The sequence below is a fragment of the Thalassophryne amazonica genome, chromosome 8, assembly GCF_902500255.1.
Source record: "Thalassophryne amazonica chromosome 8, fThaAma1.1, whole genome shotgun sequence".
Classification (NCBI taxonomy): Eukaryota; Metazoa; Chordata; class Actinopteri; order Batrachoidiformes; family Batrachoididae; genus Thalassophryne; species Thalassophryne amazonica.
This window is the reverse complement of record NC_047110.1, coordinates 15,776,414-15,801,729: the sequence shown is the minus strand read 5'-3', so window position 1 is coordinate 15,801,729 and position 25,316 is coordinate 15,776,414. Positions and strand designations below refer to the sequence as shown.

At 42.4% G+C, this 25,316-nt stretch overlaps 1 protein-coding gene across 2 annotated transcripts in view; it reads left to right on the top strand.

The window, feature by feature from the left end:
* The window catches only part of sycp3 (synaptonemal complex protein 3), a 79,872-nt gene that overhangs the window by 40,097 nt on the left and 14,459 nt on the right, over positions 1 to 25,316 (top strand). Inside the window, exons 6-7 of one of the 2 annotated variants that reach the window (XM_034175763.1) lie at positions 12,011 to 12,109; positions 16,150 to 16,254. In XM_034175763.1, the coding sequence (XP_034031654.1) occupies positions 12,011 to 12,109; positions 16,150 to 16,254 (204 nt within the window). The remainder of the gene's footprint in view (positions 1 to 12,010; positions 12,110 to 16,149; positions 16,255 to 25,316) is intronic. The other variant, XM_034175764.1, reaches the window with a different exon arrangement.

Here is a 25,316-nt window from a genome sequence, read left to right as displayed (position 1 = left end):
TTTTTAAAAAAATAAAAAGGTCGGATAGTTTTCTAACAGACCTCGTATTTGGCGTGTTTGGAATGTGTAATATTTTGGTGGAGTATTTAGTGTGTGTTTAGTGTGGTGGTGTTTTGTTTTTCTTTGTAAAAAAATAGGCATCTTATGAATGTTGAGCAAGCACTTCAGTTTTTTTTTTTTAATTGGAGCAAGACGGAGCGTGCAGCGCATCATCAGAGTCTGAACCAGACAGTGAAGATTCTGATGATGAAGGAGTTGAACTCTCTTTTGTTCTGGACGACCAACCTAAGCAGGTGGATCCGACATGCACAGATCTCCGCATTGGGTCGGATCGCGCGGCTCTCTTTGCAGCTTCTCCATGACTCAGCCACTACAGTGCTCAGTCCTAGTGCAGAGTGATGGGAAGACTAGAAAGCTCATTCGTCCACCTTTTCTCGATGATTTATGACATTTTTACTTTTTTTTCCCCCTTCGTTTGTATGCCATGTTACCGGGCCATAAGGATTCTCAGAAGACATCTAGCACTAGAGACATCCAGTCTTTGTCTTTGGTCAGTGGTTACTGTGCAGGTCCCGCAACCATAGAGTAAGACAGGAGGCACCTGGGCCTCATGTACTAAGACTTGTGTGGATTTCCTATTGAAACATAGCGTACGCTAAAACCCAGAAACTGTGGTACGAGCAAAAATATTCAGATGTATTGAAGTGTCCACATGCATGGATCCAAGCACATTCCCTTTGTACATCCCTGTCAATGTGGAATTGAGCGCACATGCAGAAGTACTAAACTCCTCCCTGTCCACGCCTTCATCAGAATATGCAGAGTTATTTAAATAGTATGGTTGTGTCATGTTGACAGTACCATAACTGTGAAGTGTACTGTGTTTGATGACATCCACCATTGTCTCTGTGTTGTTGTGTCGGTCTTTGTTCTCCCATGCAGCTCGCCACAATGTGAAACGAAAAGGAAATGAGCGCTTGTGTGTGAGGTTTTCAAACGCTGAGGCTCAGACCAACGCACACACACTGAAATAAAAAAAATGGTCAGACTGAGGATTTCAAAAGAGAGGCTGGAGTGGAGGAATTCACCACCATTGACAAAAACATTGAGCACTATAGCAGGGCTGTGAAAACTCTGCGGATCCCCGAAATTCCACATGGGGGGGGTGTTAGTGTTTTACTCTGTAATCATGATCGTCACTGAATTTTTAAAATGTCTATCGCAAAGTGTTCTTTTGTTTACGACATTGTGCAAGTTTTGTCTGTGTGTTACAGATGTAAATCAGTGTCCTCGGATCCGCAGAGTTTCGAGGAGAAAAATCCCTCTCTCAAAGCCTGGCTGTTGTGACAGTTGTCGTAAAGCGGGACTGGTTGGTTGCCGCTGTGATGCCGTGTGGCTTCTGCGTGAAGCTTAAGCTAAATGTAGCATGTGGACATCGCAAACCTTTAGAGCTCTAAAGTTTTCAAAAGAAGAATTGTGCAGCATGTCTGTCACGGACCGACATCAGACAGAGAGAAGCTGGCGAGAAAGACTGTTTGAAAAAGTCTGATAAGGACAAGAATCTGTGGAATTGTCGCTGGCTTCATGAACACACCGGAAAGATTAAAGAAATGTGAAAAGCGAACTGTGCCATCAGGAAACATCAAATCAGTTTATTTAAGAATTTAAGAATTTTCTTTCTTTCACTGGAAAAAAGATTGTTTGCTTTGAATGGATTTACATGAATTTTCACAAGAATGTAAATGAGTTTTTATCAATGTAGACTTTTTCATGGGAAAAAGACACTGTAGCTTTGAATGGATTTACAGGAATTTACACAAGAATATGTGACTTTTTAACTATAAGGTATGTTATTGATATTTTACCATGATTTTCAAAATATTCTACAAACTTTAGCTGTGGTTTTTGAAATCCTGTAACAGTCTTTTCAGTCTTCATGAATTTCATGTAGTTTAATTGTTCTGAGTTAATGCATAATTTGGTTTACAATTAAAGGTAAAATCATTCCAGGTCCTAATTCCACGTCATATTCTGTTATTTCAACATGATCATTGACAGTTCAAATGAAAGGGTGAATATAGGGTCATTTAAATATACACTAATTTTGAGATTTTTTTGTTCCAGGAGATGCTGAAAATGTATCATTCGATAAAAAATTCATTTGGTTTCTGGGATCCCACGGGGCCTGAGTCCCCGGCTCCTGGGCCCCTGTGTCCCCCAGACCCCTGCAAATTTTCCTCAGATTTCACAATTTTCATTTCACAACTCTGACTATAGTGGGTGACACAGCTCAAACTGGAGTGGTGGAAGCCCATGAAGGTGACATTGATCATCTTATGCACAACCCATAGATGTTGTCATACAATAAGCTGCTCACAATACAGAAGTGAGGTTTCACCAGCTCTGCTGCCCTCAGCATCTCCATGCCAGCTGCTAACATCTGGCTGACTGGCCATGTCTCAAATGCCCCCTCCACTACTGTCTGAGTGCAGGAATGGAGTTCACTGTACTGCCTCTCTTGGTCGCTGTTGGGTTTTGTTCTGCAGCTCTAGTTTCACCAGGAAAACACAAAACAAAACTAATGAAAATAAAGAAAAACATATTTGAATGCACACATGCCCAAATGTGCCAACGCTGATTTTCATTTGGAACAATTATACAAGTAAACTACCAAGCATGAACCCATCGTGCACTATGCCAGCCTCTATCCTGATGCGCACCTGCGCATCACATATGATTTGTACATTGATGGATTGTTTCGTATTAACAAAAACAAATTCATCATGTGATGGTGCTTTTCTAGCGATATGTGTGCAGTCAATAGCTTCATTAGGGAAACCTGCTCTCGCTGACAGTTGCGCTGTAATGTTGGAATGTACCTGGGTGACATTCGGATGAAGGTCAGCTCCAGGATGACGCCATATCTGAAAATAAACATTAGTTAATTTAGAACATGTGTGCCAAATTCCATGCTTTTATCACAAAATTAACAATTGTTTTTCTATGCCGCCTCACTTTAGGTGTTTGTTAAAAATCGTACTCTGGTGTCCTCAAAAAACTTGTAGGACTGGATTAAAAGTCTTGGTGAATTTAGAAAAAGTTAAAGTTTTGAAAGCGAAGTAAAATTACAAGAAAGGAAAAGAAGCTTTTTGTTGGGAGAGGGTCGTAACACGGACCTGCAACAGGGGGCGCAAATGAACGGACAATGGATAAGACAAAGAGTAACAATTTAATGTTGTGAATCGCACAACTAAATACAGATACAGATAATGCCAATTGTACACAAGGTGACGTGCGGGCAGGCTCGAAGATAGGAGACCTCTGGCGATCGGAGAGCCGGGACCCACACAGCTTCCACCACCAACGGCCTGAAGAACACCGGAGCCGCCAAGTCCTGAGTCCCCAGGTGGTCACTGTCTTCGGTTGCAGACCCTGGTACTGCTGGCAGAAGATGACAAAACAGTTATGGTGAGTGTGTATCCACACACCCAGTAATCCTTCTTCTACAGATCTTCGCGGAGGGAAAACCTCCACCTCCGATACAGAATCACCCGTGCAGCTCCTGACAGTTGCTCTTTGGATGGAGTGAGAGGCGAAGACGTCGCAGACTCTCACTGCACGCCAATCCAATTACTACTGACTTCAGGAATCCGGCTGCACACAGAACAATAATTAGTCTTCAGAAAATATAACTTGCAAAGAATTACCTTCGACGGTAGTTGATTTCTCGGCGAGGAGGTGGAGTAATGATCCGGCTTTTGTAGAGATGGTGGTGATTGGTGACAGCTGGTGTAAACGAGTGACAGCTGTCACTCTCTGTCTCGGCGCCCTCTCATGCTTGAAGCCCGCACTCCAAGCAGGGCGCCGACTGGTGGTGGTGGGCCAGCAGTACCTCCTCTTCAGCGGCCCACACAACACTTTTCTGTAAATTTTCTATTATTTTGAAAAACTCTGCTAGGAAGTTATCTTATAAAAGTGAAAAACTTGACAAGCCTTAAAAGTAGCTATAAAAAGTTACCAAAAGTCACGAAACAAAGGATGAAGCCATGTGGTAGCTTTTAGCTAACTTGACCTGTTTCAGCCTTAAAGCACTTGCAAAAAGAGAGAAGAAAGAGAGACAGCGAGCAAGAGCAAAGACAGGGAAAAGCCAGAGCAAGAGCGCTGCAGAACACAAACGTTCTGAACTTGAAAAGTGGACTCCATGTCATAAACTCCACCCCCTGGGGTGTGTATTTTCAACCAGCGAAAACGTCATATGTGGATAGACGAGTTAAATACTTAAAAAAAAATCAAATATGTTGTCACACATTTCTTAGATACCTTTTAACTGAATATACGGTTATTAAAGTTTCCCAAATACAACATAAAACATTCCATTGATTAAAAGCCAAACATTTCACCATCAAAGTATTAATAATTCGAGAATCACATTTAGCATACCAAGTTATAAAAGGAGAACATGCCAGGTTAAATTGAATATATGCAAAGAAGTGTTTTTGCTTAATTATACACACAAGAAAAACATAACTTTTCATATGTGGATAAAAGAATGTTCTTGGCACTGAAAAACAGATGCATTCTTTCTCTTTGAAGTGAAAGGGGGAGGCATCCCTGCTTGGTCTATAAAGCTTCTGATTTTGACGCTTGGCTATTAAGATGTCCTATAACCTACACTGACCGGAATTTCACAGATAGGTATAGTTTCAGGGACACCTTCGAAGAACTCTAAATGATAGTCTCTGGATAATGCAACTGGAGGGAGTGTTTCAGCTGATATTTCCACGTGGACCAGGAATTCAAGTCAAAAGTGAAACAACAGGCTTTTCTCAGGAGTTTGAGATCAGCCTTTTAGGAAAGAAAATTAATGCAGTTTACTGGTTCACTGCTAAATGAGGGCATCTTCGCTGCTCTCTGTGCTGGGAAAGGTCTTTGCAAGGACTAGTCTTAACAGGATTTAGCCCCAGTTATTTGCTGCTCAGCAACCATAGCAGTCTGGCTTCACTCAGAAAAAGTCAACCATTTACTTAATCCGAGCTCTGCAAGTACTCACAGAACACAAGTGCAAATATCACAGGTAGTTCTTCACAGATTATTTTGACATCATAGCTAGCCTCATACACAAGGTACTGTGTGTAAGTGTCGTTTCAAACTGGGGCATAGACTTCTTCCCAGTGAATTCTGCCATTCGTCAGGGACTTGCTGTAATACTTAATTTATTTAATTTACGATAGCGCCATATCACAACAAAGTTGCCTCAGTGTGCTTCACACAAGTAAGGTCTGACCTTACCAACCCCCAGAGCAAGCACATAGGCAACAGGAAGAAAACTCAAGCAGACCAGACTCAAAGGAGTGACCCTCTGCTTGGGACATGCTACCGACACAATTGACAAAACAATTTGCAAAACAAATATACAGGAAATTTTGCTGGTGCACAGGATGGGAGGGTTACAGAAGTAGACACCACTCCCATCTCTGGATGGAGCTGCACCTCAAACAGAAAGAAAAAATGGAATCAGGCATTGGAAAGACAACAAACACAGTATCATTTTTCAGCATTAAGCAACAAGAAAAACAGAAGAAATACTAAGGCGATCGGCGGCCACTAGCCCTAAGCTTCACTAAAAGACCCAGACTTTAAGGCCTGGTCACACGGCACAAAGTCCAAACGAAACCTGAAATCTGGACTTTCGTTGGCATCATTTAACCTTCGTGCAGCTTTGTTCCTGCAGCTGGCGCTTCATCAGGATTTTTAAACTGTTGAAAAATTTGAATGAATGCCACCGAAAACCTTAATTCATCTGTATTTTGTTTTGCTGTTGTTCTTGACTGTTTTTTATAGTTTGCTTAGTTTTTGTAACGTTATTGTTTAGTTTGACTTAGTTCAACCAGCTGAATGTTTTCACACAGTACAGAAGCCAGTTTGTGAGCGCTGCAGCTCCTCCGTGGCGGTGCTGGTGTGTGGTGTGGGGCTTCTGCCGCAGCGTGTGATGTGGCGAGTGCTGCCACGGTCATGCTGTGGTGCTGGCCGACCAGGAAGAATTTGTCGGCCTCTCCGCTAGTGCATGGCAATCCGTGATTGTGGTGGTGTTCCAGCGCTATGCGCACATGAGGAGAGGGTTGCTGCACAAAAAGTCCACCCGGAGCTGAAGCATTCTTTCCATGAACTCTGAAGTGCTTGCTGTCCTCCAGCCTGTGCAGAGAGAAGAGCCTGCTGGTCCTCTCAGCATCTGGCAGTTCAAAAGTTTTGAGGAAGTGATCCTTGATCACTGCCTATTTGTTCGCAGTGGGAGGGCTTTGCAGGACGATCAGCCTTGTTTGTTTCCATGGATTTGCTGACGGCCGACATGATGGTTGATGGCTGTGTATTTGTTTGTCGTGTGAATTTCAGGTGTACAGACAGCTATTTGAGAGATTGGAGAAATATTTGGCGTGTTTGCAATGTGTATTTTTTTGGTGGAGTATTTACCGTGTGTGGTTAGTGTGGTGGTGTTTTTATTTTGTAAAAACGAGGTGTCTTGTGAATGTTCAGTTTTTTAGTTTTTTTTAATTGGAGCAAGATGGAGCACGCAGCGTGTCATCAGAGTCTGAACCAGACAGTGCAGATTCTGATGATGGAGATGATCCCTCTTTTGTTCTGGACAAGGAACCAGAGCAGGTGGATTCCACCGACGTGCGCACAGATCTCCACAGTGGGTTGGATCACACGCTTCTGTTTGCAGCTGAGCTCTGTCCCAGCTCCAAGCCCTGGAATGCAGAGATGCAGACACACTGCTCCAGCAGTGGCTCCAGGTGCATTTTGTTTAAAGTGTTGAGATCAACGTTAGCTTCCGTTTAATTTTGTTCTTCTTTTGTCCCTTTTGCACTCTTGATTCCCAGGCTATTTGCTGATAAAGTTTTTTGTCCACCTTTTCTCAACAATTTGTGACTTTTTTACTTTTTTCCCATTGTTAAGGAATCGTTGTATGCCGTGTGATTGGGCCGTTAAACCTACAGCTGCCCTCCCCTTAAATGAGGCCTGCCCACTGGTGTACACATTTAGTCCCATCCCTTGTGATGTGAAGCAAGGTCGGGGTGTTGCTCTTATTTATAAATCTAGGTTTAGTTTATTAGCTGTTGGGGGTCACAAATATAATTCGTTCGAACATTTGATCCTCTGCTCTGTCCACGATGCTATGTATTGCCAAGGTCAGAAGACTAAAATCAGCCGTATTACTTTGTCAATGTGTATAGGCCCCCTGGCCCATACTCTGAATTCTTAGATGAATTTGGGTAGTTTATCTCTAACGTGTTGACTAGTGCAGATAACATTCTGATTATTGGTGACTTCAACATTCATGTAAACATTCATATTCATATATGTCTTCTGATCCTCTCTGCAAATCATTTATAGAATTTGTGAATGTATTAGGATTCCAGCAGTGCATTCAGGATTCAATGCACATTAGTGGAAATACCCTCGATTTGGTTCTCTGATCACTCACTTATTAGGTTTACAGTTTCGCTGCCGTGTTTAGTGGAACAACAACCTTATTTATCACCGCGGCAACACCTCAGCTTCTCAACTACGACTGAACTCAAAGCTAGACTGCCTGATAGCTTAGCTTCACATTTGGAAAATACCCAATCTGTAGACAGTCTTGTGGATAGTTTAAACTCAGCGCTCACAACTACACTTGACATGATTGCACCACCTATATTAAAACCACGCCCCCCCAAAACACAGTCACCTTGGTTCAGTGATTACTTGCGTGACCTCAAGCATAAGGCTAGAGATCTAGAATGGAAATGGCGTAGTTCAGAATTAGAAGTATTACACCTCGCATGGCGTGATGATATCTTAGACTATATGCATCCACTGCTGGCTGCAAAGCGGACCTATTACTCTGATTTGATCAACAAAAACAAGCATAATTCAAAGTTCTTGTTCAACACGGTGGCAACACCCGCTTGTAAGTCGCTCTCTTTTTATAGCACAAGATTTCTTGGATTACCTAAAGATTTCAGTGGTTTCAGTGCAGAAGGTTCCCGGTTCAAATCCCGCCCTTGCCACATTTCTCCATGTAATGTGTAGTTGCTGTTGGGGAAAGTGTAATGCATGGACTCACAAAGGGCGTAAATGAACGGTCAATAGATGAACCAATAATATACAATTTATTGCGGCAAATGTGCACAACAGGTCGAATACTGCTTTTAGACAATCAATCACAAAATACAACAGGTGACGTGTGGGCAGGCCTGAGGGTAGGAGACGCCTATCCAGAGAAGAGCCGGGGCCCACAAGGTTCCACCGCCAACGGAGACCTGCAGTATGCCGAAGCCGCCAAGTCCTGAGTCCCCAGGTGGCCTCTGCTTCCAGCTGTCAGATCTGGCACTGCTGGCAGGAACAAAAACAGGTTAATGGTGGGTGTGTGGACACCCAGTAAGTAGTCAGCAAAAAAGTCACAGTTTCTTCCTGAGGGAAAAATCCACCACTCCCAGAAACAGGAACGCTGAGAACATGCAGTACCAATAGTATACTTAATGTTAATGTTTCAGGAAAGTGAGGAGTAGGAAATGCCAACTCCCTCCAACTTCCACAAAACCCAGCTCCAAGCTGCGAGCATACAAAGGTTACGACTGCAAACTCAGTAGCAAATAATGTGCAAACGGCACAGAAACGGCTGAGAGGTTACCTGAGTGGTAAGCTGATATCTCGGCAGAGATGTGGTGTCTCCTCCAGGCTTTTATTGTGCAGCTGATGGTGATTGCTGACAGCTGTCAGTCCTGGCTCCTGGATGGCAACTGCACCCTCTGGTGCCTGAAACCCGACAACAGGCAGGGCGCCCTCTGGCGTTGGCCAGCAGTACCTCCTCTTCGGGCAGCCCACACAACAGTTGCGTCAGGAAGGGCATCTGGCGTAAAACCTGTGCCAATTCAACATGCAGATCTACCATGGATTTGCTGTGGCGACCCCGAGTGCAAACAAGGTAGCAGCCAAAGGGACTTACTTACGCTTGCATGGTTGACATCATACCTGACCAGTCATTCTCACTTTGTTTTGTACAATAACAGTACCTCTAACCTTAGTGACATGAAATTTGGGGTTCCACAGGGGTCTGTCTTGGGCCCCCTGCTTTTCTCCCTTTATATAGAACCCCTTGGCCATATATTGCGGCGTTTTGGGAATACCTTTCGTTGCTTTGCTGATGATACTCAGTTATACTTGTCAACTGGTAATCTCATTCACATAATGGCCCGATCATGCATTGATCAAGGATCACTTCCTCAAACTTTTGAACTATCAGACTGAAAGGGCCAGCAGGCTTTTCTCTCTGTACAGGCTGGAGGACAGCAAGCCCTTCAGAGTTCATGGACAGAATGCTGCAGATCCAGCCAGACTTTTTGTGCAGCAACTCTCTCCTTATGTGTGTGCAGTGTTTGAACAACACCTTGATCACGGACTGCTGTGCACTGGTGGAGAAGGCCAACAAGAAGTTGGACAAATTCATCCTGGCCGGCCACCACCACCGCATGACCACGGCAGCACTCGCCACATCACACGCAGTGGCAGAAGCCCCAGACCACACTCCAGCTCCGCCACAGTTAGGAGCTGCTTCTCTCCTCCAAAGCAGCGCTCACAAACTGGCTTCTGTACTTTGTGAAAACATTCGGCAGGTTGAACGAAATCAGAATAAACGTGAACGTTACAAAAACTAAGCAAATGATAAAAAAACTGTCAACAACTACCGCAAGATGAAATATGGACGAATTGAGGTTTTCAACGGCATTCGTTCAAATTTTTCGAGAATTTAAAAATCATGACAAAGCGCCAGCTGCAGGAACGAAGCTGCACAAAGGTTAAACGATGCCAATGAAAGTCAATGAAAGTCCAGATTTCTTGATTCGTTTGGGCTTCGTTGCCCTTCGTTAAGTGCCGTGTGAGCAGGCCTTAAAGTCTGGGTCTTTTAGTGAAGCTTAGGGCTAGTGGCCGGAGATCATCTTAGTATTTCTTCTGTTTATCTTGTTGCTTAATGCTGACAAATTATGCTTTGATTAATGATCTAATTATGCCATAATTATATGCGCCGCGAGGCAGGGCATATAGCATCCGGGTTGTCCGTCCTTCCGTCTGCCTCTTGTCCATCTGTCTGTCTGGCCGCAGTTCATTCGCCGCAACATAGCTCGGCACCCATTGCTCACAAAAACTTCATATTTGGTGGGTACATGCCTTGGAGGAGTACTTCCCATGGGTTCAAAGGCCGGTGACTTTGACCTACTTTTCAAGGTCACCAGTGGTCACAACTGTCAAATCCTTCGTTGGCCACATCCTCTAAATAAATATGTCAATCTCCATTCCACTGTGTATCCCAGTTTACATCAAACACATGAGGATTCAACCAAATACCTACCCCACACATGTACATATTACTGCACTTTACATGGAAATAGTACTGCGCGCGGGGCATTTCATGATGAATGTCTCTAGTTGTCTTGATGGATCATTGCTGGGGTTTATTTTTGTCGCGAGCAGAATACTGAAGACGCGATGGATAGCTGTGGTGAACACTGGAACCCTTGTGACTAATAAAATAAATACAGAAAACACTTTCAGCTCTTAAAATAAGTGATTTATTTTGTGCTTGATGGTGGCTGAGGAACGCACCGGGAGAGGAGCTTCTTTAAAACCGCTGTGGTTATTCACATGCAATTCCACCATAAGGAATTAAAGTAATTCAGTAGATCATATGTGGATACATTTTCATCAAGCTGTGATTTTTAACTTTGAGAGAAACAACACCAAAAGATCAGATTAAAAAAACTTCATTTACACTGTGCGCTGCCACCACGTCTCCTTCAAATGATGCAAACTTTGTTTTTGTTCATTTAAAGTAGAATTTAAATACAGGCTCTAACAGCAATTCTTACGTTTTGCTGGCACTGGATTTGTTAAGAATGGAAATAGAGACATTAACGGCGTCGGGTTCAGACAGAAATATGAACCGCAGTTCAGGAAACGTACACTGTAATGACCAACACAAATGAAAGTAAAGCGTAATATTCCAATGTCACTTTGATTTTTGAGGAAGAGTCACAATGTTGGAACATCAGATCAACATTTTATGGTTGTGTACAGTTTACATGAACAGTTTGGTTTGTCTGTGGCATATATTTAATTATCCATAAGTTTCCCAGTGAATCTACAGTTGAAGTGTTGGCTTCAACCTGTGTGCTGCCAACATGTTATGAACATGTTGAGGTTACTCATGTATTAATGTATTTATTTTACTTATTCAGAGTGTGAAAGTATAGGTACCCTGACACCTGCATGCATTTTGTCTCCGCCCTCTCACACACAATCCCACCCGCTGTGTTCCCAGCTGGATGCCATGCTTTGTTTGTAATGTTTATGTTGTAATGGCTTGGTAACAGCTGCATGTTCATTCCTTCTTATGAGCAGCTGTAGAAGTATGTTTATGATAGATTTAACATCTTGTTATAATTGTTAAGATGAGCTGCGCTGTGATCCGGTGTGCTGATGCACTCACATTCAGTGTTTAATTGTTTGCACAATGTTCACGTGAAGTTCTCATAATTAATGCGTGAGAGATTATGAACATTTCAAAATGTTCTTTGTGCCCATGCATGAAACCCCACATACTTTACAACGGTTTACAGTGGTATGCAATGAATTTAATCTCCTGCATGGCAGAGTACTTGCACGTGTCAGGGCACTTGATGAGGAAAAGACAAAAAAGTTCAGCTCTGCAACAGCATCGGTAATCTTGGCTTCTTTCTTCAGCCACTTCATATAGTCTGACCATCCATAGACTGTGTGGGTTTCACAGGCCCAACATGGTGGCAGAACGAAGCCATGGCGAAATTCATAACTGTGGGGTGTTCAGTTGAATGTTTCCTCTTGGTACTATATTCTCTCTGACTACACTGTAAGTAATCTCCATGACTGCATTGTACAGTCAGTGTTGAATGTAGAAGTTTTACATTTATTACTCTGCTGTTTCTTTTTACAGAGTCTGTTCAGACAGCAGCAAAAAATTCTCCAGCAGGCCAGAGTTGTGCAAAACCAGAAGCTAAAGACTGTCAGAGAGCTCTACGAGCAGTTTATGAAGGTGAGGTCTTTAAAATCTGGAGTGTTAAGGAACTATGGCTAGAAAAAAGACTGAGGAAAGGGACAAAGTCACTCCAGGACTGAGTGGTCTGGCTAGGAGATGGTGCACTACTTCTGGGTCACCAGCATTCAGGACATGTATATAGGCCTGTTGCGATAATTACTATTTCGACTTACTGTTTGATATATGAAGATGAACATGGCCTCGATATGTCACCCTTTACATGTATTTGTTTCCCTAATTCACTGACATTTCAGTGAGTCGCACTGTTTCAGTTCCTCGGTCTCCTGCTCTGTCAGCCTGCTCTGTGTGGGAGGTGAGACGCTCGTCTCCCAGTGCTGAAGTCCCTGACAGAGTTCACTTGTCTGCTGATCAATAGACTGTATGTAGACAGAAGATATCAAAACTATGGTTTAAAAATGGTTACATCCGAAGACGAAACACGGGTGCAGTTCTGTGTGACAGGCCTCCATAAAAAAAGCACCATTCATTTTTTCAATATGAAAAAAGGAAGAAAAAAAAAAAACACTTATTTTTTCGGTATTAATTTCCTAAACAAAATAACCAGACCGATAAGGCCTTGTTTTCCAATTTATTATTATTTTTTACCTATAAAAAAAAAACACAACAAGCGCTCATCACATTTTTTTATTCGACACATATATGTTATGTTTCGGACGCGGTCGGAGCACCGACCCAGCGTTTGAAAGGACCCAGCATAAAATAAGCAGAGCACGGTTCAAAAGGTAACAGAATTTAATAAACATAACAGTGAGTGAAGTGCTAAACAACTAAAAAGTCAGCGGTCTGGTGAGGTGGAAACACGGCGCGCTCTCAACAGCACAAACGGTCCAGAGCCACAGCAGTTTGGACCCAGGGACCCCGCCGACACCCCCCAGGTGGCCGCGACAAACCAAGTCTGTGAAGAAAGAAAACATGGAGGTGAGTCCAACTCCACACAGAGAGACACAACTCAAAGGTGCACGCAATCAGCAAACACTTCCTGGCTTAAATCTATACATCAGCTTCTCACCCTGCAGGCACGGAACAACTCAGTTCAAATCTCCACTGCAGCAGAAGCTGATTAGACAATTAGCATAACGTGACAGCTCGATACAACAAGGTGTGAGGGACACCAAATCCACTGTCATTACTTCATAAAAGTCACCAAAACCAAATTACCTCAGGAAGTGTGCTGAAGAGCGTGAGACCTCACCCAATCCTCCTTCACAGACTGTGGCGTCAAACCTGGAGCGGTCTCTGCGTTCGTGATGGTGAGATTGAAGTCCGGCGTAGCAGACGACTTGTGTTTTTTTGTGAGGCAATTCTAAATCATGAATGAACGTGATAGGTTGAACTTCTGACACTATCCTGGGAATGTCACCCAGAGAATTATCCAGTTAGAATAACTCCAGTGTTAGGCACACAGGTCCGTTGCAAACTAGGCACAGTAGGAGGTTCACTTACAAAACAGAACTTATTTATTGAAACTGATTTATTATAAAAACAAACAGCAATCATAAAACATTCAAACATAAATCACAGTCCCCATCTGCAAGTGGCCTCTCTGAACACCAGAGGGCACGATTGCACCACCAACTCCACAAACAGGTGTCAGCCTAATCTCCAGGCTGACCAGGCAGGTAGCAGCAGACATCAGGGTGGAACAACTGACTCAACTCCAGGCAAAGCAGTAGTAGCATCTGCAGAGCTCACTCCTTTCCATCATGAACCTGTAACTTTAACAACACAAACATAAGTGGCACACAGATGTCTGGAGGAGGAAGCCAAGCCACCCATACATACCACTCAGTCGGTCTCAGCCGATACAGCACAAGCTGAGGAATCAACACCGTGCCGGAGCATCCAGTAGCCAGCAACCACCCGTGCCGAGCAGCGCACAACCAGTGACAAGTCTCCCACAAGTCTCTATTAATGAAACCATTTGCATAAGCACTTTAACAGTGCAAACACCTCAACACACACACAGCTGTGGCCGGCACCTACCTCCCTTCACAGGAACATGGAAGTGGAAACGTCAGACCAACACCTGCCGCAAACCTCCACAAGCGAGAGAAAGAAGAGCCCCTTTTATGAGAACACTTTCCTACACTGATTGGCTGAAATCCACCCACCAGCTGAAAATAATTAAGCTCACTCATTCTGCTACACGAGAAAAATCGTCTTGACCAGTGTTATCAGACACTCTGTTGGACAAACTGGCTGTCTGTAATTTATTTGGATCTGGAGAGTCCATCTCTTAAGGCCCTGTTACACCTTGACGATTTAGCCAGCGTATGCCAATCGTATTAAAAATGCCGGCATAAGTCCAATAAGTTAAGGGTAAGTTTTTTTTTATAAGTTAAGAGCATGTTGAAACACACTGAAGCTCGATGATGTACGTTCTAATAAGCTGAGCTCCTCAATAAATTTTGGGTATGCTGAAAATTTTCAGTGCATGCCAGCGTGTGACTCACACATCCCGCAGGGACATAAGTTGTAGGTGAGTTATGTGATTGTTGGCACACGTTTCTTATAATTGATTCATAAGTCTAAACACATCCATTAATGCTGGCTACTGATTGGCTGAAAGCTGCGGTCCTCATGCGGACAGACTGTTTCATTCACACACGGAGTAAATTTGACCTGTTAAATTCAGTCCAATTCACCATCACAGACGGACATGAATCCACATAAAGCTCCTGACTTTTGAAAATGAGGTCTGAAAATACTTTAATTTGTGGCTGGAAACTTAGCATTTTACAGCAAGTCCCTCTGTGTTTTTTCTGCTGCAGGTGCATTTCTCAGCATGGTCTGATCACACAGAAGTGCTGTGATGATTTAAACTTTTAAAGCACCGTCGCTGTCGGTGTGATAATCAGACAACCTGATCGATCGATCGATCATGGTGATCACACCTGATAAATGCGCTGTAACTTTAAAGTGCTGTCGGTGTGATCATCAAACAACATGATCGATCAGGTGTGGTCATGCTTGATTAATGCGCTGTTTAAACATTTAAAGTACCATCACTGTCTGTAATCACCACACCGACAGATCATACAGCACTTCATTCAGGTCACCCCTGACCTGGCGCTTTAAAAGTATACATCATCACAGCGTTTCATTATTCAGGTCTGTGATGACCTGATCAGGTCTGATCAGCGGATCTGAATGCAACCACATGGTGCTTTAAAAGTTTAAAGTGTCACAGCACTCCATTCATTCACAGCAGCGTTTACCACAGCCAGTCCACTCATCAGCATTCCGTACACAATGAAAATGGTCCACCAAGAAAAAAATGAAAATAAAATAATGTTAAATTACTCTGATTATGACCCACACCAACCATGCAGTACCGACCCAAACCACTGGGTGCAAAACAGGCTGTCGGCATGTGCTGGTTAATCGTCAAGGTGTGACAGCTGCCAATGTTTTTAATATGGTCGGCATACGCAGGCTAAATCGTCAAAGTGTGACAGGGCCTTTACCAGCAGATGGCCAAACTGTTTTGTGTTCTGCCTGGTGGCTGTGGAGAGGGAGCTTTGTTACAGTGATGGTAAAATTTCCTACAACTGCTACAGGCTCTTTGGTTTTTCTGCTCTTTTACTAGCAGGGCTTGTACAAACATGGCAACTCCTTGCAATTTCTCTGGCAGATACATCAACAGTGCTGATGTTTATTATTACCTACTCAGCATGAAGTGCTGTGTAACTGCTCTGTTTGAAAGAGCATTGAAGGAGGCCTGCACTGAGTCCCTCAGCAAATGCAGCTCATACCACATCCTGTGGTATGAGAATCCTTTGGTCCGCTGGCTATTTGCTCTGTGCAGTTGAATAAAAACACTGTTTTGGGGTCATGTGATAGAAGAGACATTGGCATCACTGGCTTAAATGTGCCCTGCCCATTCTTGGGCTGAACATCGCCACATGGTTATATCAGTATGCATTACAGAATGATTGGAGGGAGGATAGTGTAGCTTGGATAGGCAAGTGTGTTTTTAAGCGACATTGAACTGAACTGTGTTCTGTTTTTTCCAGAACATGGAGGATATGGAAAAGAGCCATGAAGCTTTTATGCAAGGGGCACAACAAGAGCTGAGGAAGGAAATGGCCACCTTGCAGAAGAAGATCCTCATGGACACAGTGAGTTCAGTTAAGCTTATGGACCAGGGGTAGGCAACCTGTTCCAGAAAGAGCCATGAGGGTGCAGGTTTTCTTTGCAGCCACTGACTCCACCAGGTGATTTCACTGATTAACTGATTCCATCTGCTCAAAGTGATATTAATCAGTAAAATCACCTGGTGGAGTCAGTGGCTGCAAAGAAAACCTGCACCCTCATGGCTCTTTCTGGAACAGGTTGCCTACCCCTGTTATGGACCATTGTAAAAAACAAACCTAAAAAACATCCCTTGATGAGTGCTGCCCAGTCGTCAGAAAAATATTTTATATGTACAATATCACCTTTCTGTTAGCCACATGAACTTTGACATTAAAAAGGGTCATAAATGTAACTCAAGCAGTTTGGAAGCAATACAGCTTAAACAAGAGATCAGAGTGATGATCAGGATGGTTTATCAACTATGAATTTGCATTTGAATCTATGTATGAATTTGCCCTGTAGTATGGATTTTGATTATACCCCACTAACCAGCTTGCACCAGTGAATGGTCTGGAAAAAGAGAGCATGGTACTTTTCGGGTCACCCCACCCTTTGAGACCTCCACCACAGGAGTAAATTTTACTGTCTGCTTTACATCCACTTTTTGTGAAAAGTGAAAGAAAGCGTGACCATCTTCAGCTAAAATGAAATTGAGAATCAGAGAAATAGAACGTTAGTAGCACCAGTTCCCATTAATGAATCCACTCTAATTTAGCGTAAATTCTCCAAGGTAAAAATACTTAAGATATATATTTTGGTAAACTTACTAAATGAATTTTCTGGGAATTCCCTGAAATCTGGGTATTTACTTCTGTGGCAAACATTTCTGGGTTATTTTTGTTTTCCTGGCCCTTGTCGGTTTTTGTTTGTGGGCTGATTTCATGATGTTTGTAAAATCATTTGGAAACGTCTTTGATGAGACACCGCAGTGGATATTAAGTCTTATGTTTTCACATCCTGATCCAACACTGAAAGATGAATATAATGTCCCGCCACTCGTCCACACAACAGCAAATGAGAGGCACGTTACAGATTTTACTGAGAATTCCGCGTCATGCTGAAGCGACAAAACAAATGGATGGAATGTTGTTCTGCTGCAGGGAGATGATTTAAAGTTCATGAAGGACCAAAACAACGACCCGACTTTTTTTAATCATCATTTATACAGTAAAGCTAACACTCCCAGTAAGTCTTTGATTTTTATATCATGTTTCAAAATGTGTCTTTGGGAAGAATTTACTTCACATTGTCTCCATGCAAACTCTACCCTGCTAAATCTGCATTTTATGGTTCTTCTGTTACATGGGTGTGAAATATTCAATTGGAGGAAAATATGATTAACATTTAACATGCTCTAAAAGTTAAATATTGATGTGAAAACATTTGTGTGTTGTATTGCTGATGTCATCAATGGACAGAAAAATCTGTTATTGCGTTTTCCATTTATATAAGTGAATAAGAATCAAATTTAAACCCAAATCAGTGTTCCTGAGAACTAAAAGTTATATTGCTAACTTATTGAACAGTAAGTGCAGCTTTACTTGTATCAATTTTTATTAACTTAATGAACAGTAAGTGCAGCTTTACTTGTATCAGTTTTTATTTTTTGCATGTTAAGATACTATCAGTTGTTTATAAAAGCACAAATTGCTGAAGTCAAATGTTTAGCTAAATGTAGAGAGAGAACAGTAACAGTCCAATGCAAATATGTGATTTTTATGGAATAATAATAACCCCGTATTCTAATCCATGTGTCAGACCAGGGGCAGTCCTGGAGGCGGGCCGACTGGGCAGGCGCCCGGGGCGGCATTGGGGGGGCACGACCATGCGAAAAAAAAAACTGCCCCCCCCCAAACTCAACTTTTGTTCAGAATCATCTTCTTATCACTGGTAACGACGCGGCTTTCCTCTCACTCATTCAGCAGCTTCACAGTGCTTCAATAGCGACACAAAGACTGCAGCGAAACGAGATGAATCATTGGATAAATGATGGGCTTTGTCCCGCCCATCGGACGCTCAGCGTGTCTGGGGGTCTATGGGGCAGTGGGCTGGCCTTGGCTCAGCTTCTGCATGATGATTGGATGATCTGTCTGAGGCTGAATCCCTTTTTGATTGACAGCGAAATGAGCGAATCAGCGATCTTTTGGTGTAAACATCCGTGGGAGCATTTTTTAGTTTTCATTCTGTTCTGAGTTGAACCGGAGACTTTCCTAATCCTCTTAGCGGCACTTTCTTTGTTAAAAAAGACTAGCGACAAATCGAGCTTCTATTTCTGGTGTTTTTTTTGTAGCTGCTTGTGTTTGGAGACTGACTTCTATCACTCTTTCTGACTTCTATCGCAGTTTCTGTCCCTACCGAGCAGCGGGTGCTGCTGAGCTCCTCCACCGTCACAAAGCACTCACAGGCGGACAAACTTCACACTAGCCTCGCGCCAGTCCCAGCTAGCGAGCTAGCTAGGTAGCAAGCTGCACATAATGGCAGACAATTTGAATGTTGTGGACCGGATTTTGGAGGAGCCATTTGATAGTCTTCCTTACGAAGAAGCCATGGCTGCTGTCATGGCTTCAGCTCTCAATGGTTTGCAGGCCAAAGTTAAAGCAATAGCCCCCAGTGCAATGTTTGTGCATTGCTATGCACACAGACTGAATCTGGTTCTGTCTCAGGGGGCTAAATGCTTATCTGAGTGCAGAATATTTTTTGCATCACTCTCTGGGTTTGCCACATTTTTTCTCAAAATCCACAGAGGATGTCTTTTCTTGAGTCTGCAGGCTGCTCAAGGTTGCCCAGAAATGCTCCTACTCAATGGAATTTCACATCACGGATCGTGAGCACTGTGGCAAATAATTATGATGCCCTCCTGCAAACATTTGAGATGATCATTGCAGATAAGTCCATGGATGATGACACATTAGACTGTGCGAATTTCTTTGTGTTTGTTATTGCAGTAGTCATTAAAACTGGAAATTTGTTCTTGAAAATAGCTGTTGTGAGTTAATTTGTGGGATTGTGGTTGTTCTGGACGAAGTTAGTGTTTTCATGGGTGGTGGGGCGGAGGTGGTGGCCACGTTAAGTGTGCGGGGGGGGGGGTTTGCCCGGGGAGTAAATGTCTGTCAGACTGTGTATTATAGTTCTGTCATCTTGCCAATATGGGAAAATATGCTTTTTATGATTTTAATGAGCACGAAAATGGGACTGAGAAATACAGTAGCTCTCATTTAGCTTATTAATTGCACCAAATTGTGTGTAGTATTTTCTGCAGACTCCCCACTAACTGCGGCAGCCCCAATGTCATTAAAAACAAAAAAACTTCAGGGTTTTTTTCCAAATGGCAACTTTAATCACAGAAACTCTCACAAATAACTGTTTTATTTAGTTCCTTTAGTCATAGCATTTATGAAATATGACTTAATAAATAAAATATACTTAATTGTGATCACTGCCAATAAATTAGGCTTAAATCTGTTGAAGCATTTGTCTTTCCTAAGAGCAATTATTAGGAAAATATTGAGAACTAATTTCAAGGTCCTTCTAAAGCCCTCTTCACACCAGGCTAGCATACAGTTGCTTTGTGATGCATATGGGGTATACTGGAAAATTGCATGCATTTGGCGTAGCCCTTGTGTAGGCTGGTGTGTGATGGCGCATGATTGGGTTCCTAGTGTTGCTTACAGTTGCATATGGTTGCTAACTCTATGCTTATTGCCACATATGTAGTCCTCGCCACTATATTTCTGCCTCTCAAAATTCACTCCTGCCTACATTTTGTTTTTCTTTTTTTTTTTTTAATTGTGGAATTGTGCTCCATTCTCTCACGTTTCCAGTCGTACAGCGGGACAGACTGCTGTCTTGTCGGGCTTGTAACATCAAAGTTCAGAGTCCATTGTGTGTTCCACAAAAAAAGAAAGTAGAAAATATTGCCATTTAAACTCACAAACATACTTAAACATCACACTTCTTGTTTCATCATGAGAGAGAGACAGAGAGAGAGAGAGAGACAGAGAGAGAGAGCGCTGTCTGAGGTCCTGAAAATAGAGCTGAGCAGAGACAGCAATGTCTCTCTCTACTATTTCTTCAGGACCTGCTGCTTCTGTTCTCTGGATTTTGAAAGAAATCCAGTTTATGAATAAAAAGAATGTAACCATGTGTTCTGATTGTGCATAAACTGATGTTTATGCACAATCAGATTACAACAGATGCATCCCTGCTGTAGACTGGCTCATGCACACGCAATGGCTCATTCAGCCAATTTGTTCAGATGTTTTAAACACACACAGGTGCTATGGGCTGAGTTTCACCGCACATTTGCGTGTCCATTTGATCTTCTGTTTTAAGCACGCACAGACGCTGCGGACACGGATCATTTCACCGCACACTCACGCGCCCATTTGATCGCCTGTTTTAAACACGCACAGGCGCTGCAGGCACAGATCATTTCACCACACACTTGTGCGCAGGCTAGATTAACCTGAGCACTCACACATGCACCAGTTCGATCGCCTGTTGTAAGCAGGCACAGACGATGTGGACGATGTGGGCAGTCACACACACGTGCGTCAGTTCGATTACCTGTTCTGAGCACGTACACGACCACCAATTCGATCATCTGTTGTAAACACGCACAGTCGCTGCGTGGCTACTGCAGCCACGCACACATGCTACACCTGTTCTCCTCCAGCTGTTTCACTCTGGATGCATGTACTCAGTATTTAGATGTGTATAATTGTGCAGTGTTGTGTAGATTTGCATACAGTAGTGCAGTTTTTTGCAGACCTGCTTAAAAACTGCGTGCTTTCTGTGTACATTGCTCTACGCAGAAAAAATTAAACATGTTTAATTTCTTGCATCTGCCTCACGTACCCCTCAGCATACTGCTGCGTAGGGGACAAAAACTCGGCATATAGCTACTTAAACTCTACTTAAACTCGGTGTAGAGCTGCATAACTTGGTGTAGTCGGTAAGCCGCAATATGCAACTCTATGTTGGTCCCAGTGTGAAAGGGGCTTAAATTATATGTATTTAATGCAGTTCCAGTTCACAGTTGGTAAATGCTGTCAATGTGTTGCTGCACTGTTTCGTTATTTTAGTAAAGTTACAGTCTTTATATAACATGGTCTATAATTGGCTTAGCGCTAGCTTTGCTTTAGGTAGCAACACAATGATATCCCACCTACCGTTAGCATGAGCTGGGTGCCTCCATTGTGAGCAACAGGATTTATAATGCTCTTTAAAAAACATACTTGTCATTAAGGACTTGTATAAATCAGTGCTTCACAATAGATTTAGTCATTCACGTGTCCTGAAAACTAACTCGCATCACATAACGCAATGATAATGAGCCAACACTAGCATGAAAACTTGCTAGCATCGTATAATGACGGGATTTATAATATGGTTTAAAAACAATTAGTTACAATTTTGCTTTGAAAAATATACTGTAATTTCTGGAATATAAGCCACTACTTTTTCCACGTGGTTTGAACACCCCGGCTTAAACAATGATGTGGCTAATTTATGAATTTTTACAGGCTTTCTCATAAGTCAAAATACGTCAATTGATGCTGTCCATTGATTCACTAAAAACTGCGGTCCTCGTGCGGCGTAAATTCACACACAAAGTAAATATAAAGTCTTACCTGTTCGTTTTAGTGGATTCATCATCATGTCCACACAAAGCCTCCTGATTTTGGAAAACAACATCTGAAAATACTTTAATTCCTTGTTGTGGCTGAAGAAAAGTCCCTCTCGGACACTTTGCTCTGTCAGATCAGTCAGCAGAGCCTTCTCCCCCACCGGCTCTCTGTCTTTGCGCCACAAGTTGAAAAAGTCACAGTGCCTCATTAACGTCTCATTTGCCACAGGCACCAGGTGATCCTGGCTGCATGCAATGAAATTATCTCATGATCAAGAAAAAAGGTGAAGTTACTAATTTCTCTGTGTGGAGCGGAGATGGTGCACGCCACTGTGTGCGCACTGCATGCTGTGCTGGTCCTGTAACACCTTCAGCAAAAAAAAAAAAAAAAAAACATTTACACTACGTATTTAATTAAAAGTTAAAAAATCTTTTTGTCTAACATCTTTCTATGTAAATATCTCATGTTACAACGTGGGAACCTGCAGCTTATAGAGAAGTGCGGCCTATTTATGTACATTTTTTTTTTTTTTTAAATGATGGGTGCGGCTTATATTCAGGTGCGCTCTACAGTCCGGAAATTACGGTAACTCACTTCTTCAGGTAAATATTGAAAAATCTATTGTGTCAATGTACCCAAAACGGTCTACTCAAATCTTTTCTGCAGGCATAATGAGCTGCATCCTCCTAATTGGGTGCAAATGTAAGCGGGACTTTTCTTATCTCTCTTTCTGATCGGAAAAGTGAGTTGAGTCAGGTTGGATGTGTCAGATTTTCCTGCTTTTGATTGCTAAATTCAGCAAATGTTTCTGTCTGGAAATTGCTTTTAAACAACAAAAGAAGTCTTCAAATCAAGGCTGTTGCCACAATCAAAGCTTCTCTACCAGGACGAAACCATACTACAACCCCTGGCAATAATTATGGAATCACCGGCCTCGGAGGATGTTCATTCAGTTGTTTAATTTTGTAGAAAAAAAAGCAGATCATAGATATGACACAAAACTAGTCATTTCAAATGGCAACTTTCTGGCTTTAAGAAACACTATAAGAAATCAGGAAAAATAATTGTGGCAGTCAGTAACGGTTATTTTTTTAGACCAAGCAGAGGGAAAAAAATATGGACTCACTCAATTCTGAGGAATAAATTATGGAATCACCCTGTAAATTTTCATCCCCAAAACTAACACCTGCATCAAATCAGATCTGCTCGTTAGTCTGCATCTAAAAAGGAGTGATCACACCTTGGAGAGCTGTTGCACCAAGTGGACTGACATGAATCATGGCTCCAACACGAGAGATGTCAATTGAAACAAAGGAGAGGATTATCAAACTCTTAAAAGAGGGTAAATCATCACGCAATGTTGCAAAAGATGTTGGTTGTTCACAGTCAGCTGTGTCTAAACTCTGGACCAAATACAAACAACATGGGAAGGTTGTTAATGGCAAACATACTGGTAGACCAAGGAAGACATCAAAGCGTCAAGACAGAAAACTTAAAGCAATATGTCTCAAAAATCGAAAATGCACAACAAAACAAATGAGGAACGAATGGGAGGAAACTGGAGTCAACGTCTGTGACCGAACTGTAAGAAACCGCCTAAAGGAAATGGGATTTACATACAGAAAAGGTAAACGAAAGCCATCATTAACACCTAAACAGAAAAAAACAAGGTTACAATGGGCTAAGGAAAAGCAGTCGTGGACTGTGGATGACTGGATGAAAGTCATATTCAGTGATGAATCTCGAATCTGCATTGGGCAAGGTGATGTTTGGGGATGATGAAATTATTTTTCAAGATGATAATGCATCTTGCCATAGAGGAAAAACTGTGAAAACATTCCTTGCAAAAAGACACATAGGGTCAATGTCATGGCCTGAAAATAGTCCGGATCTTAATCCAATTGAAAATCTTTGGTGGAAGTTGAAGAAAATGGTCCATGACAAGGCTCCAACCTGCAAAGCTGATCTGGCAACAGCAATCAGAGAAAGTTGGAGCCAGATTGATGAAGAGTACTGTTTGTCACTCATTAAGTCCATGCCTCAGAGACTGCAAGCTGTTATAAAAGCCAGAGGTGGTGCAACAAAATACCAGTGATGTGTTGGAGCGTTCTTTTGTTTTTCATGATTCATGAGAATTGAGTGATTCCATATTTTTTTCCCTCTGCTTGGTCTAAAAAAGTAACCGTTACTGACTGCCACAATTTTTTTTCCTGATTTCTTATAGTTTCTTAATGTCAGAAAGTTGCCATTTGAAATGACTTTAGTTTTGTGTCATGTCTGTGATCTGCTTTTTTTCTACAAAATTAAACAACTTGATTCCATAATTTTTGCCAGGGGTTGTAGTTTTTCTGTAGGTAGTGCCCAAGGTGCAATTTTTGCACAACTGTTGTTCAGTTCAATGCTTGGAAAAACAACTGTCAGAAACACAGAATGTACACCACAAGACTGCAGATGACATTTCTTTCACATCACATTGATGGATAATGATTTGGATTCAGACAAATAATGATCACTGTCTTTCATTGTTACTCGTTTGAATCCAAATCATTGTCCATCATTGTGACAACAAACAAATGTCACTGTCATCCAGATGTGTGCTTGTCTAATCCGGATCTGTGAAGTATATTGGAAATGACAAACTCGTGTTTTTAGTTTTTATTCTTGTATTTAATGTCTTGCACAACAATGTATGCTCTACCCTCAGATGGATGCTTTGCGTTAAGCCATCCATGAAAATGTTCGGTCAAAAAATAAAAAATTTCCACCAGCATCCATGAAAATATCAGGGCTATGAAAACTCTGCGGATCCAAGGAATTCCGCAGATTTCATCATGCGGGGGGAGGGGGATGTTAGTTAGACAATAAGCGAAGTGCGCAACACATCTGCGCATGTGTGGGTCAAATGGGGTCAAAAATTCCAGCTACCAAACTCACACCGCTATGATTGAATTTTGTATATGGTAGCATTAGTGAACTGTGAAAGTTAAGGCTTACAGGGATTGTTTCAAAGGCTTTAAGCCTTAAGCTATCAAGACTGGAAAACGGGTGTGACAGGATGCAAATGCTGGACTCGAACTCAAGGCTTGGTAGACAAAAACAGTTTACTTGGGCAAAAAGCAGGGTCTGGTACGGGTCTGGTACACGGGTAGGCAATCCAACAAAGCGAACAAGAGCAAAAACATCAGGCAGGTGCGTGGTCGAAAATACAAGCGAGATGTCAAAGCACACGGGAAGCAAGCAGGTCGAGAACAAGACAAAGAAGGCTGGAGAGAAGGCATAGAGCGCATCAGTCTGGCGAGGTAACAGAACAAAAAGAGGATCTTAAATACACCCAAGTGATGAAGTGTAGATTGGGAGCAAGTGTGCGTGGAACTCACCAGAATGCGGGTGTGGCCAGGGAGAGGGAAACACCCACC